Source organism: Grampus griseus (assembly GCF_964374135.1).
Source record: "Grampus griseus genome assembly, chromosome: 3".
Lineage (NCBI taxonomy): Eukaryota > Metazoa > Chordata > Mammalia > Artiodactyla > Delphinidae > Grampus > Grampus griseus.
In genome coordinates, this window is record NC_139019.1 from 158,001,383 (window position 1) to 158,015,389 (window position 14,007).

The 14,007-nt window shown below is 40.2% G+C and overlaps 1 protein-coding gene across 1 annotated transcript; it reads left to right on the forward strand.

The window, feature by feature from the left end:
- Positions 1 to 10,580: 10,580 nt before the first annotated feature.
- LOC309821189 (UDP-N-acetylglucosamine--peptide N-acetylglucosaminyltransferase 110 kDa subunit-like) lies at positions 10,581 to 13,721 on the forward strand (the record flags this gene model as incomplete). Its single annotated transcript, XM_082652360.1, has 1 exon — positions 10,581 to 13,721. One exon carries the CDS (start codon positions 10,581 to 10,583, stop codon positions 13,719 to 13,721), a length of 3,141 nt encoding a protein of 1,046 aa, XP_082508486.1.
- Between the last annotated feature and the right edge of the window lie 286 nt (positions 13,722 to 14,007).

The following is a 14,007-nucleotide window of genomic DNA, read 5'->3' on the forward strand; positions in this document are numbered from 1 at the left end:
GGTCTTTCCTGGAGAATGTTCCATGTGTACTTGAGAAAAATGTGTATTCTGCTGTTGTTGAGTGGAGTGATCTATATATGGCTGTTAGGTTTAGTTGGTTAAATGTGTTCTTCAGTCCCCCTACCTCTCTACTGATCTTCTGTCTAGATGTGTTATCCATTATTGAAAGCAAGGTATTGATCTCTAACTATTATTTTAGAACTATCTATTTCTTCCTTCAATTCTGTCAATGTCTGCTTCCCATATTTGGGGGATGTTTGGTACATACATGTTTATAGTTGTTATATCTTCTTGATAGATTGAACTTGTTATCAACATATAGTGGCCTCCTTTTCCTCTTGTGATAGTTTTTGATTTAAAGTTTATTTTGTGTGATACTAATGTAGCCATCCCAGATCTATCTTCCTTCCTTCCTTCCTTCCTTCCTTCCTTCCTTCCTTTTTCTTTCTCTCTCTTTCTTTCTTTTTGTTACTATTTGCATGGGATATTTTATTCTGTGCTTTAACTTTCAACCAACTTGTGTCTCTTGAAATCAAGTGAGTTTTTTGCCGACAGCATATACTTGGATTATGGATGTTTTTAAGGGCCATTCTGCCAATATTTATCTTTTTATTGGAGAGCTTAATCCACTTTTTCAAAAATTACTGATGAGGAAGAACTTAATTCTGTCTGTTTCCTGGCTGTTTTCTGTATGTCTTATGCATTTTTTGCCCCTCATTTACTCCATTACTGACTTCTTCTGTGCCTAGCCGATTTTGTTGTAGTGAACTCTTGATTCCTTTTTCATTTCTTTTTGCATATAGTCTATTGATATTTTCTTTGTGGTTATCAAGAAGATTACATTCACCCTTCTGAAGTTCAACCAATATCATTTGAATTGAAACCAACTTCAATAGCACACAGAAACTCTGTTCCTCTACAGTTCCATTCCTCCTCCTTACATTATTGTTGTCACAAATTACACCTTTATACTTTGTGAGCCCAATAACATGGATTTATGATTATTTTATGCATTTGTTTTCAATCATGTAAGAAACAAAAAGTAGAGTTACAAGCCAGTAGCACAATACTGGCTTTAGTATCTGCCCATGTATTTATCTTTACTGGAGATTTCTATTTCTTTATACAGCTTCGAGTTGCTGTCTAGTGTCCTTTCATTTCATCCTGAAGGTTCAATTTAGCATTTGTCATAGGGCAGTGTTAGAAAGTTGTAAAACAAACGCCCTCAGCCTTTGTTCATCTGGGAATGTGTTAATTTCTCCCTAAGTTTTGAAACCCGTTTGGCCAAATATAGAATTCTTGGTGGACAGTTTTTTTCTTTCAGCACTCTAAATATGTCTGGCCTCTTGCTTCCGTGGTTTCAGATAGGAAATTAGCTATGAATCTTCTTGAGGATCCCTGCTTTGTAACAAATTTGTTTTTTCTTTCTCCTTTGGGAGTAAAGATTCTTTCTCTGTCTTTTGGCATCTGAGAGTCTGATTATACTGTTTCTTGTTGTGGCGTTCCTTGAGTTTCTCTTAGTCCTGAAATCAGGCAAAGATTTACAGCAACCAAACACATACTGAACCAGGGAAGAGGCAATTTGAAAATGGCAGGAAAGCTTTGTGGCATTTTTACTTGCCCTTGCCCCATCTACTGTTAGTGTAGTGATGGTCTTAAAGTGGTGGGGTCTTAACGCAGTGATAGTCTTAAAGTAGCAGCAGACCATTCGTAGTATGGGACCCTCAATCCTGCTTCAGGAGGGAGCAGAAGAGACCATACTCTCGGATTATTATGTGTATTTGTTCTAACCTGTCTGGGAGCTACCTGAAGGACTGACACAAGATGCTTATCTCTGTCTTAGCTAACCTGGAACACAGTCTGGAAAAGCAGCAGTCATTGCTCAAAAAAAATGCAAGGTGAACTAACAAAGCACAGATGGCTGGGGCAGAAGACTGTGCATTGAAATACAATAGACCACATAAGATGCAGGAGCAAAAGTTGGGGGAGATTCTTTGGGAACTTAGAACATACAAAAAGTACACATGTGTCCAGAGAAATTAAGAAAGCCACATGCATACTCAAGATAAGATGCATGTTCTGAAAACACCAGAGGAGTCTCTAAGCTTTTACCATGGGCTGAGCCCTGAACTCAGTGCAGGTCAGCTAAATGTTGAAGGAGTGATCCAGCAATCTGCACAATGGGGAGAGGTGTGTGGTTTTGAGTGTGCATGTGGATGTGCTTGTGTATATTTGTTTTTGTTTGTCTTAGGTGCAGGAATTCAAGGACATCTCTGTCAAAACATTAGCTAAACATGAACTAAAGGAACAGAGACTTCAGTGCCTACATACGATAAGGAGTAAACTCATTGCAAAACTAGTTTGGAAAGGTCCCTAAACAAACAGACTACTACAGCCTTCAACAATCCAAAGCCCAGAAAACCCTGGGAAAGTGGGAGAATCTGATTTCCATAGACACCACATTATAATATTTGAAAGCCAAATGTTCAACCGAAAAACTCACAAGGTATACAAAGACATGGAAAAGTATGGTCCATTTAAGAAAACAAATTAATTGATGAAACCATCCCTAAAGAAGCCCAGACTTTTCTCCATTGCATATTCTTGCCTCCTTTGTCATAGATTCATTGACCATAAGTGCATGGGTTTCTTTCTGGGCTCTCTATTCTGTTCCAGTGATGGATGTTTTTGTGCCGGTACCATACTGTTTTGATTACTGGAGGTTTGTAGCACAGTCTGAAGCCAGGGAGCATGATTCCTCCAGTTGTGTTCTTCTTTCTCAAGACTGTTTTAGCTATTCAGGATCTTTTGTGTTTCCATACAAACTTTAAAATTATTTGTTCTAGGTCTGTGGAAAATGCCCTTGATATGTTGATACAGACTGCATTGAATCCGTAGATTTCCTTGGGTATGATGGGCATTTTAACAATATTAATTCTTCCAATCCATGACCATGGTATATCTTTCCAGCTGTTTGTGTCATCTTTCATTTCTTTTATGAGTGTCATATAGTTTCCTGGGTAGAGGTCTTTTACCTCCTTAGGCAGGTTTATTCTTATGTATTTTATTCTTTTTTATGCGATTGTAAATGGGATTGTTTCCTTAATTTCTCTTTCTGATAGTTCACTGTGAGTGTATAGAAATACAAAATTTATATATAGAAATCTATTGTATCCTGAAAATTTACCAAGTTCATGTTTGAGCTCGAATAGTTTTTTGATGGTGTCTTTCAGATTTTCTATGTATCATGCCATCTGCAAACGGTGACAGTTTTACTTTTTCCTTTCCATTTTGGAGTCCTTTTATTGATTTATTTTTTCTTGTCTGATTGCTGTGGCTAGGAGTTCCAAAACTCTGTTCAATAAAAGTGGTGAGAGTGGGCATCCTTGTCTTGTTCCTGATCGTAGGGGAAATGCTTTCAGCTTTTCACCATTGAGTATGTTAGCTATGGGCTTGTCATATATGGCCTTTATTATGTTGAGGTATGTTCTCTGTATGCCCACTTTCTGGAGAGTTTTTACCATGAATGGATATTGAATTTTTTCAAAAGCTTTTTCTGCATCTATTGAGATGATCGTATGGTTTTTAGTCTTCAATTTGTTACTGTGATGATAAGAGACCTAAGACAGCTACAGAGGCTAAGTGTCCTTTCCTTCCCTGAATGGGTAGGTATCCTTGTTCTGCCTTCTAATTGAGTTAGTATCTGAGTGAAGAACTGCCAGGTGTCATTTAGTTCACAATACACTGCTGTGGCAATATAGAAATGAATTTGCCTAAGTCATTTGGCTTTTCTCAATTATAGTAAATGAATATACTGAATGAATACTTCAACGTAAGGAAATGTTCTTAAAAATATATTAATGTAGGCAACTTCAGTGGAGAACTGAAAACAAAACAAAACATTCAGGTAAAGGGCTGAAATAAAAGTACACTCAGTTGTATCCAGTTTCCTCTTGTAAATCTCTCTTTTTAATTTGAGTGGACAGTCACTTGAGAATATCTGACTTGGGGCTAAGGAAATCTAAGCCTTCTTGGCCACACTGTATTCTCTTATGTCATTTAATAAAGACACCAGGTGGGCTGCTGAAAAAAGAGTGGGGACAATCAATCCCTCACATCCAAAGGGCGGCTCTTGAAAATATGTGTGTTGTTGTAGTTATTTTGCTCTTCTGGCCTCAGAAGTTCTAATCTTAACCTTAGCCCCTCATGGAGAGAGCCTTTGTAAACCAATTCCCACATTACTCATTATGTGACCGTTGAAAAAGAGCAACCCAGCTCTTTACCTGTGCTTTCAACCAGTTATCTTCTTCAAAAATCTGTTTGGATTGTTATACCTTAATCTTGCCTGGCAAGGGACTTATGGGAAGGTTCTTATGGTTTGAAAGTTTGGTGCCAGTATCTGCAAAGAAAGAAGAAAGATGTGTTTATGAAACATCCCCATAGTGAAGGTGTGTGAAAGCAACTTTTGAAAAAGTTAATCTGTCAGAGTTTAGCCGTATTATTACATTTTATTTTATTCATTGAAAATAAATAATTATCAATGAATCCTTTCCAGATTTTCTAGTTTCCCAAAGTTCCCTGTATTCACATTCTAAGACGAAAAATGGTATTTTAAGTCACTGCTCTCCACCTTATATTATTTATAATCACTCCTCGTGACTTCTTCCTTCCAAGAAACGTGATCCTGAGAAGTGTCCTTTGTTTGTCTTTGTGGAATAAGTGATGAGGATGCATCCTGGAGACCTGTGAGATGTTCAACTTGTGGCATAATGCAACTAGGATGGAGAGTTCTGGAAAGATCTGGAAAGGTGGCTGGTAGAGTGTGGCCAGATGTGGGAGAAGAGAGACGTGCAGAGAGAGGGAGAGGAAATTTTCAGAGGGAGAAAATGAAACAAATACTTAAATAAGTTTTGTTGTGTGGTGTGGGATGCAAGCCTTCCTCTCCCTCTTTCCTTCACAATGTCTTTGTTAAAGACTGTGTTTTTCATTAGTTTTACTAAGATAGGATTTGCCGTTTTGTTTGGATACTGAGAATGGACCCATGGGAACAGTTACATTTGGGTTATCTCTTACTATCTTTAACGAAGAACATAAATATTGGCCACACTATCTATGCACATGCTATCACCATGCCTTTTTTGTTCTCTGTTCATATATCTAAGTCCTCTTCTTTCCTTAAGATCAATCTCAAATCTCATCTGAAATGTACATTTATTGATAGATTCAACCCATAATGAACTGTCCCTTCTTTGTCCTCCTTAGGCTCTGATTATTTATAAAAACTCATTTTTGAACTTAGAGACTGTCCAATATGATATATTAGTTATTTCACCAGCATATGTTATATCCTCAACACAATTATACGCTTTTGTGGGGCTGGGATCATACATTCTGTAGTTTTTCTCAGTACTTACACTTACTTTGATAAAAAGCGCATTCATTCATCTAAACATCATTTATTGGGTGTTAATTAAATATCTCAACTCAGTAAATATTGTTTGAATGAATGCATGCATGAATGAGGGAGTATGCAATAGGTAGCCTAATGTACCGCCCAATGTGAGAAAACCAAAAACATAAACACAAAAGCAAGCCAAAAAGTGGACCAGGACTTTCTGTAAAATATCCTGCTTTTTGTTGGATGATGCCATGAAAATCAAGATGCTCCTGTAAGGTCTTAATAGCTGACCAAGAATAGTAAACAATTGAAATTCTCTCAGGCTTCTTCAACCCTATCACTGGACACATTTATACCTCTCAGGAATGGTATTAAAAGAAGAGATTAATAAAGCTTTTATAGATGAGTTGATAAATCTCTAAAGATTTAAGTCTTCATTGTCTCCTAGTTTTTCTCTATTTTGGGTTTCCAAAAGATTTCAATAAACCACAGGATAATTAAAAATTAGACATTATCTTTCTTACCTTGACGTTTTTTGATGGTAAACACCTTTTTATTGTCTCCATAGTGCTGCCCAATTTCCACCAGTACAGTACTTAAGTGAATTTTGCTCTGGATGGTGGGATATATAAGATGTAAACGAATTGTTTGTATATGTTTTAGAATTCTTCAAAAGGGCCTGGCCATGGAAATGCATTGAATATTACTTAAATAACTAAAGTAACTTCCTCAGAATTCTTATTCTATTCTGGTTAGGATACTATCTGCTCTGGTTTGTTAAAATTTCCCTTTAGAGTGGTTTTAATTTTGTTTCTGATAGGGTCCTAGGATTTATTGCCATGCCCATCCTGCATCTGTTTTTCTTTGAATTACTCTCCTTGCAGTTTCTGATTCATACAGGGCCTTCCTTACAGGTTAGTGACAACCTGGCCATCACAACGCTGGGAAGGAGAGGCCTACTTTTCAGAGGTGTTGATGTTTTCTGTACCTGAAGGTTTTCAAGAGATATCAATCTTCCTCACCACCGCCCTTGGCCCTCTTAATGGACTAAGCAGTTCCTCATGAAATTTCTGTAGGATATCTGTACCAACTTCTCAATATTGTTCCATCCTTAGTCTAAATTCCTGGCCTCAAGGTAATGTTAGATTTCTAGCTCCAGCCCCTATTTACATAAGGCCTATACTAAGGAACGGAACCCACAGACATCAGTCCGCTCTTCTTTCTCTGGATTTAATTTCTCTATTACTTTCTGAAACATGCAGGTGTTCCTTTCTTTCTTTTAATCTCAGCTATGTGCTTTTAACTTTTTCAAAATTGACCCAGAATGTACATGTGTCTCCAGTAAGAGTACATTAAATTGAGCTTAGTCTGCTATTCTACTGGCATATTTGAGATCCAGATAATTTGCTACTTAACTGGATTCAATGACCTGTATATTTCAGGCATCTAAAACTCACCATGTTCCAAATTTCCCTCCTTATAGTTAGTAATTTTCTTGGGAATCTGGATGAGATTAAATGGAATAAAGTTAGTGAGTGGCCCAGGAATGCCTGAAAGTTTGTTTGTCAGAGTGGCCAGGGAAAGTTAAGCAAGGAAGAAAAGCAAATGCAAAACAGAATCCCATTATTATGGCTGAGTTTACTCCCAGGATTCCATGCAGAGCTCTCTGTAGAGCTGGGTTGGGTTATAACTTATGCCAGAGCTCTACGTGGGGCTGACACCATCTCATGCCAAGCTCTCAGTTCTGGACTCACGTCATCTCTGGTCCACTCTGTGGAGTGGAAACTTTGGAGGAATGGCCAATGTGTTCCGCGGCGTAGGAAGAGGGAACTTGTGAATGTGACTTTCTAAATTGTGGAGGAAGTAACCACTGTAAATGTGCCTTGAACTATGTTGTTTAATTTGACCAGTGAGATCAGTGACATTCCCCTTGAATGAAATGCTGCTACGTATATGAGCAGAAAAACAAAACTGGTGTAAGGAATAGATAGGTAGTGGAAAGCAGCCGCATAGCACAGGGAGATCTGCTCGGTGCGTGACCACCTAGAGGGGTGGGATAGGGAGGGTGGGAGGGAGGGAGATGCAAGAGGGAGGAGATATGGGGACATATGTATAACTGATTTACTTTGTTATAAAGCAGAAACTAACACACCATTGTAAAGCAATTATACTCCAATAAAGATGTTAAAAAAAAAACTGGTATAAGGAGATGGAGAGACTGGGAGTCTTATTTTCCCACCAATTAACTTTGCCTCTCTGACCATGACCTTCCCTTTGAGTCTCCTAGACCTTGGGGATGATCACAGCCCCTTGAGTTGGGTGACGGCAACCCCATCTTCACTAGAACCTCTATAGTTAACTTTGATTTTTCCCACTCCGTCTATCCATCCCATGTATGCAGTCAGACATTTGATCTTGGACTTTTCCTGACAAAATATGCTTGAATATAACCATTTCTTTTCACTCCCACTGCTACTGTTATTGTCACTGCCTTAACTAGGGCTTTATCTTTAAGTTCTTTATATAAATATATAAATATCTATATATAAATATAATATACAAATAAATAAAATATAATATTAATTCTGATGATTTTAAAGTCTTTTCTTGATAAAGACTTTTCCTGATAAAGATACACAATATCTTATATAAATATTTTTGTATTATCTGTTCTTTTCTTAGAATTTTAGTCATATGATTCTATCCCTTGGTTTGTCTAGAAGTTTTCGATTGAATGCTGGCTATTTTATTTGGCTTTTTTTGTTTTTCTCAGTGGAAACGTTGTTTTGCTTCAAAATATTTTATTCTACCTGGAAGTAGCGAATCTTCAAATTACAATTTTTTAAATGCTTTCAAATATCAATACTATAGGTGTCACAAAATCTAGAAAAATGACATTTAAAAATGAACTACTGCCAGCTGTGTCTCTATAAAACTTTCCCCCACTCTTTTAGCTATATATTCTTTAACTGCCTCCTCATACAACAGTTTATGTATTTTCGAAATCAAATTTTAAGAAATAAACTTTGTAGTTTATAGACATAGATTTCTTGTACCATGGTTGATTAGAATTTGCTTCTAGTTATTAATAGTTTAGAAAAGTTTATTTCAGCTTCACAATTTATTATTGATAATGTCACATTAATTTTCATTGTTAACTTTGAGAAAACCTCTATGGATTACTTCCTCATAAATATTTACTATTATAAATGCATTACTGATTTCAGTACTGCTATAGGTTTGTGCATTACAGGAATTCTGATAAAATACTTATTCACACCATTCCATTACACACATTGTTGATGGAGTATATTCTTTTATTTATTTATTTATTTATTTATTTTTGGCTGTGTTGGGTCTTCGTTGCTGTGCGCAGGCTTTCTCTACTTGCAGGGAATGGGGGCTACTCTTTGTTGCGGTGCACAGGCTTCTCATTGCGGTGGCTTCTCTTGTTGCAGAGCACGAGCGCTAGGCACGCAGGCTTCAGTAGTTGTGGCTCGCAGGCTCAGTAGTCGTGGCTCACGGGCACTAGAGCGCAGGCTCCGTAGTTGTGGCACACCGGCTTAGTTGCTCCGTGGCATGTGGGATCTTCCCGGACCAGGACTCGAACCCTTGTCCCCTGCATTGGCAGGTGGCTTCTTAACCACTGCGCCATCAGGGAAGCCCCTGGAGTATATTCTTGACAGAAGAAAATTTCCGTTTTGACTAAGCATTGATAAAAACTGAATCTTTGACTTATCTTTCACATGCCTGATGATTGAAATAATTTTCCACAAAATAGCTTCTGGTTTTGTACTTTTCAGTTGTTTTTTTCTTCTTCAAACGCACATGCTTTGAGAGCTGTGAAGTGCAAGACATGGCTATATTGTAAGGTGGTTTTTGTCCTTATGCTTCTGTGTCTTGTGCTAGTTAAGTCAGTAGAGTAGTCAGTATGAGTACTGGAAGTTATTCCTGTAATGGGATAGTATATAGTCAATTACATATGGTGATGTCTGAAAATCACATAATAGCCTCACTTAAAACATCTCCTTAGGGCTTCCCTGGTGGCGCAGTGGTTGAGAGTCCACCTGCCGATGCAGGGAACACGGGTTCGTGCCCCGGTCCGGGAAGATCCCACATGCCATGGAGCGGCTAGGCCCGTGAGCCATGGCCGCTGAGCCTGTGCGTCCAGAGCCTGTGCTCCACAACGAGAGAGGCCACAACAGTGAGAGGTCCGCGTACCACAGTAGAAAAGAAAATCTCCTTAGCCAGATTTCAAAAAAGCCTGTGGCCATTCCAATATGATCCAACATAGCGGAATATGATAGAAGGAAAATTGGCAAAGAAAGAGACGCTGGTCTTACCTGATGGAAGTTAAAATATCTCACTTTTGACAATTTTGCAAAACCCTATAATTACATGAACTAATTTCTAGGGTTCTTCATAGGACCTAAAAAGGAACCCATAGAGTTGTGGAACAACAATAGAAGCTTCTGTGATGAGAAGCCCGGGCACCGCAACAAAGAGTAGCCCCCGCTCGCCGCAACTGGAGAAAGTCTGCACGCAGCATTGAAGACCCAATGCAGCCAAAATAAAAATAAATAAATAAAAATAAATAAATTTATTTTTAAAAAAGTAATACTCAGGTTTGAGGCATGAGAAGAGAAATTAGCTAATCCTTTCAGAACTTTTAAAATATCAAACTCCGTCTCTAAGATTTTAGCATTATATACAACATCGATTACTTATTAGTGGTTTGGGAAGGCCAATTTAAAATTTTCTGATCTTACTGTATTGAAATTCACGGCCCTAATGTTTTCCACATTGACTATATGAATGATGAAGTAAAGTCAATCGTGTATTTCCTTTCTGACTGGGCAGAAAACAAAATTTTGAAAAGTGTTTGGACTACTGACTTTTGATTTCTTCTAAGGCAAGTGTATAGGTAATTGTTATTCCCTGATTAGGAGAAAAATGGTGGAAGAGGGCAGGGTTAAGAATGAAGATTTCAAGAGCGTGAGAGTTAGACGACCAACCAGAGTTCCTAAGGTTCGGTGCCTGTAACTGTCGCCGCCGCTTAAGCCTGCCAAAGCAGTGGTACGGCTGCTGCCCTCGTATTTGCTACCTCTAGAAACAGTCTTGCCAGTAGTGGCGGCAGCGGGACTCAATTACCCCCTTTTCTCACTCTCTGCAGACCCTCCAGATGGCGTCTTCTGTGGGCAACGTGGCCGACAGCACAGAACCAACGAAACGTATGCTTTCCTTCCAAGGGTTAGCTGAGTTGGCACATCGAGAATATCAGGCAGGAGATTTTGAGGCAGCTGAGAGACACTGCATGCAGCTGTGGAGACAAGAGCCAGACAATACTGGAGTACTTTTATTGCTTTCATCTCTACACTTCCAGTGTCGAAGGCTGGACGGATCTGCCCACTTTAGTACTCTGGCAATTAAACAGAACCCTCTTCTGGCAGAAGCCTATTCGAATTTGGGGAATGTGTACAAGGAAAGAGGGCAGTTGCAGGAAGCAATTGAGCATTACCGGCATGCATTGCATCTCAAGCCAGATTTCATCGATGGTTATATTAACCTGGCAGCCGCTTTGGTAGCAGCAGGCGACATGGAAGGGGCAGTACAAGCTTACGTCTCTGCTCTTCAGTGCAATCCTGATTTGTACTGTGTTCGCAGTGACCTGGGGAACCTGCTCAGAGCCCTGGGTCGCTTGGAAGGAGCCAAGGCATGTTATTTGAAAGCAATGGAGACGCAACCGAACTTTGCAGTAGCTTGGAGTAATCGTGGCTGTGTTTTCAATGCACAAGGGGAGATTTGGCTTGCAATTCATCACTTTGAAAAGGCTGTCACCCTTGACCCCAATTTTCTGGATGCTTATATCAATTTAGGAAACGTCTTGCAAGAGGCACGGATTTTTGACAGAGCTGTGGCAGCTTACCTTTGTGCCCTAAGCTTGAGCCCAAATCATGCAGTGGTACATGCCAACCTGGCTTGTGTATACTATGAGCAAGGCCTGATAGATCTGGCAATAGACACCTACAGGCGAGCTATTGAATTGCAACCACATTTCCCTGATGCTTACTGCAACCTAGCCAACGCTCTGGAAGAGAAGGGCAGTGTTGCTGAAGCAGAAGATTGTTATAATACAGCTCTGCGGCTGTGTCCCACCCATGCAGACTCTCTGAATAACCTAGCCAATATCAAAGGAGACCAGGGAAACACTGAAGAGGCAGTTCGCTTGTATTGTAAAGCATTAGAAGTCTTCCCAGAGTTTGCTGTTGCCCATTCAAATTTAGCAAGTGTATTGCAGCAGCAGGGAAAACTGCAGGAAGCTCTGATGCATTATAAGGAGGCTGTTCGAATCAGTCCTACCTTTGCTGATGCCTACTGTAACATGGGAAACACTCTAAAGGAGATGCAGGATGTTCAGGGAGCCTTGCAGTGTTATACTCGTGCCATTCAGATTAACCCTGCCCTTGCGGATGCCCACAGCAATCTGGCTTCCATTCACAAGTATTCAGGGAATATTCCAGAAGCAATTGCTTCTTATCGCACTGCTCTGAAGCTTGAACCTGATTTTCCTGACGCTTATTGTGATTTGGCTCATTGCCTGCAGATTGTCTGTGATTGGACAGACTATGATGAGCGAATGAAGAAGTTGGTCAGCATTGTGGCTGACCAGCTGGAGAAGAATAGGTTGCCTTCTGTGCAGCCTCATCATAGTATGCTCTATCCTCTTTCTCATGGCTTCAGGAAGGCTATTGCTGAGAGCCACGGGAACCTCTGCTTGGATGAGATCGGTGTCCTTCATAAACCACCGTACGAACATCCAAAAGACTTGAAGCTCAGTGATGGTCGACTGCGTGTAGGATACGTGAGTTCCGACTTTGGGAATCATCCTACTTCTCATCTTATGCAGTCTATTCCAGGCATGCACAATCCTGATAAATTTGAGGTATCCTGTTATGCCCTGAGCCCAGATGATGGCACAAACTTCCGAGCGAAGGTGATGGCAGAAGCCCATCATTTCATTGATCTTTCTCAGATTCCATGCAATGGGAAAGCAGCTGATCGCATCCATCAAGATGGTATACACATCCTTGTAAATATGAATGGTTATACCAGGGGTGCTCGAAATGAACTCTTTGCTCTCAGGCCAGCTCCTATTCAGGCAATGTGGCTGGGCTACCCTGGGACCAGTGGCGTGCTTTTCATGGATTATATCATCACAGATCAGGAAACTTCACCTGCTGAAGTTGCTGAGCAGTATTCTGAGAAACTGGCTTATATGCCCCATACTTTCTTTATTGGTGATCATGCTAATATGTTCCCTCACCTGAAGAAGAAAGCAGTCATCGATTTTCAGTCCAATGGGCACATTTATGACAATCGGATTGTGCTGAATGGCATCGACCTCAAAGCATTTCTTGATAGTCTCCCAGATGTGCAGATTGTCAAGATGAAATGTCCTGATGGAGGAGACAACGCAGACAGCAGTAATACAGCTCTTAATATGCCTGTCATTCCTATGAATACTATTGCAGAGGCAGTTATTGAAATGATTAACAGAGGACAAATTCAGATAACAATTAATGGATTCAGTCTTAGCAATGGACTGGCAACTACCCAGATCAACATTAAGGCTGCCACTGGAGAGGAGGTTCCCCGTACCATTATTGTAACCACACGTTCTCAGTACGGGTTACCGGAAGATGCCATTGTGTACTGTAACTTTAATCAGTTATATAAACTTGACCCATCTACTTTGCAGATGTGGGCAAATATTCTGAAGCGTGTTCCCAATAGTGTACTGTGGCTGTTGCGTTTTCCAGCAGTAGGAGAACCTAATATTCAACAGTATGCACAAAAGATGGGCCTTCCCCAGAAGCGTATCATTTTTTCACCTGTTGCTCCTAAAGAGGAACATGTTCGGAGAGGCCAGCTGGCTGATGTCTGCTTGGACACTCCACTCTGTAATGGACACACCACAGGGATGGATGTCCTTTGGTCAGGGACACCCGTGGTGACTATGCCAGGAGAGACTCTTGCTTCCCGAGTTGCAGCTTCCCAGCTCACTTGTTTAGGCTGTCTTGAGCTTATTGCTCAAAATAGACAAGAATATGAAGACATAGCTGTGAAACTGGGAACTGATCTAGAATACCTGAAGAAACTTCGTGGCAAAGTCTGGAAGCAGAGAACATCTAGCCCTCTGTTCAACACCAAACAATACACAATGGACCTAGAGCAGCTCTATCTACAGATGTGGGAGCATTACGCAGCTGGCAACAAACCTGATCACATGATTAAGCCTGTTGAAGTCACTGAGTCGGCCTAAATAATGACTGTGTGCACAGGAGAATTACCCTGTACCTGAGCCTCAACCTTCTGGGGGAAAGGGAACTACTTTTTCCTTATCTGTACAATACCATGCTGCAGATGGGTGACAGACAATGATAAGAAATAGCACAGCCAGACTTGCTTCCTGCATGATCATGATCACAATAGGGAGAGACACAAGAGATGGGAAACTGCTGTTCCACAAGGAGTCTCCATAGAATTTTGCAGCAGCCAGATGTCTGGAAGGTCTGGAAGGTAAGTCTGGAAGGTCTGATCTCCCATGG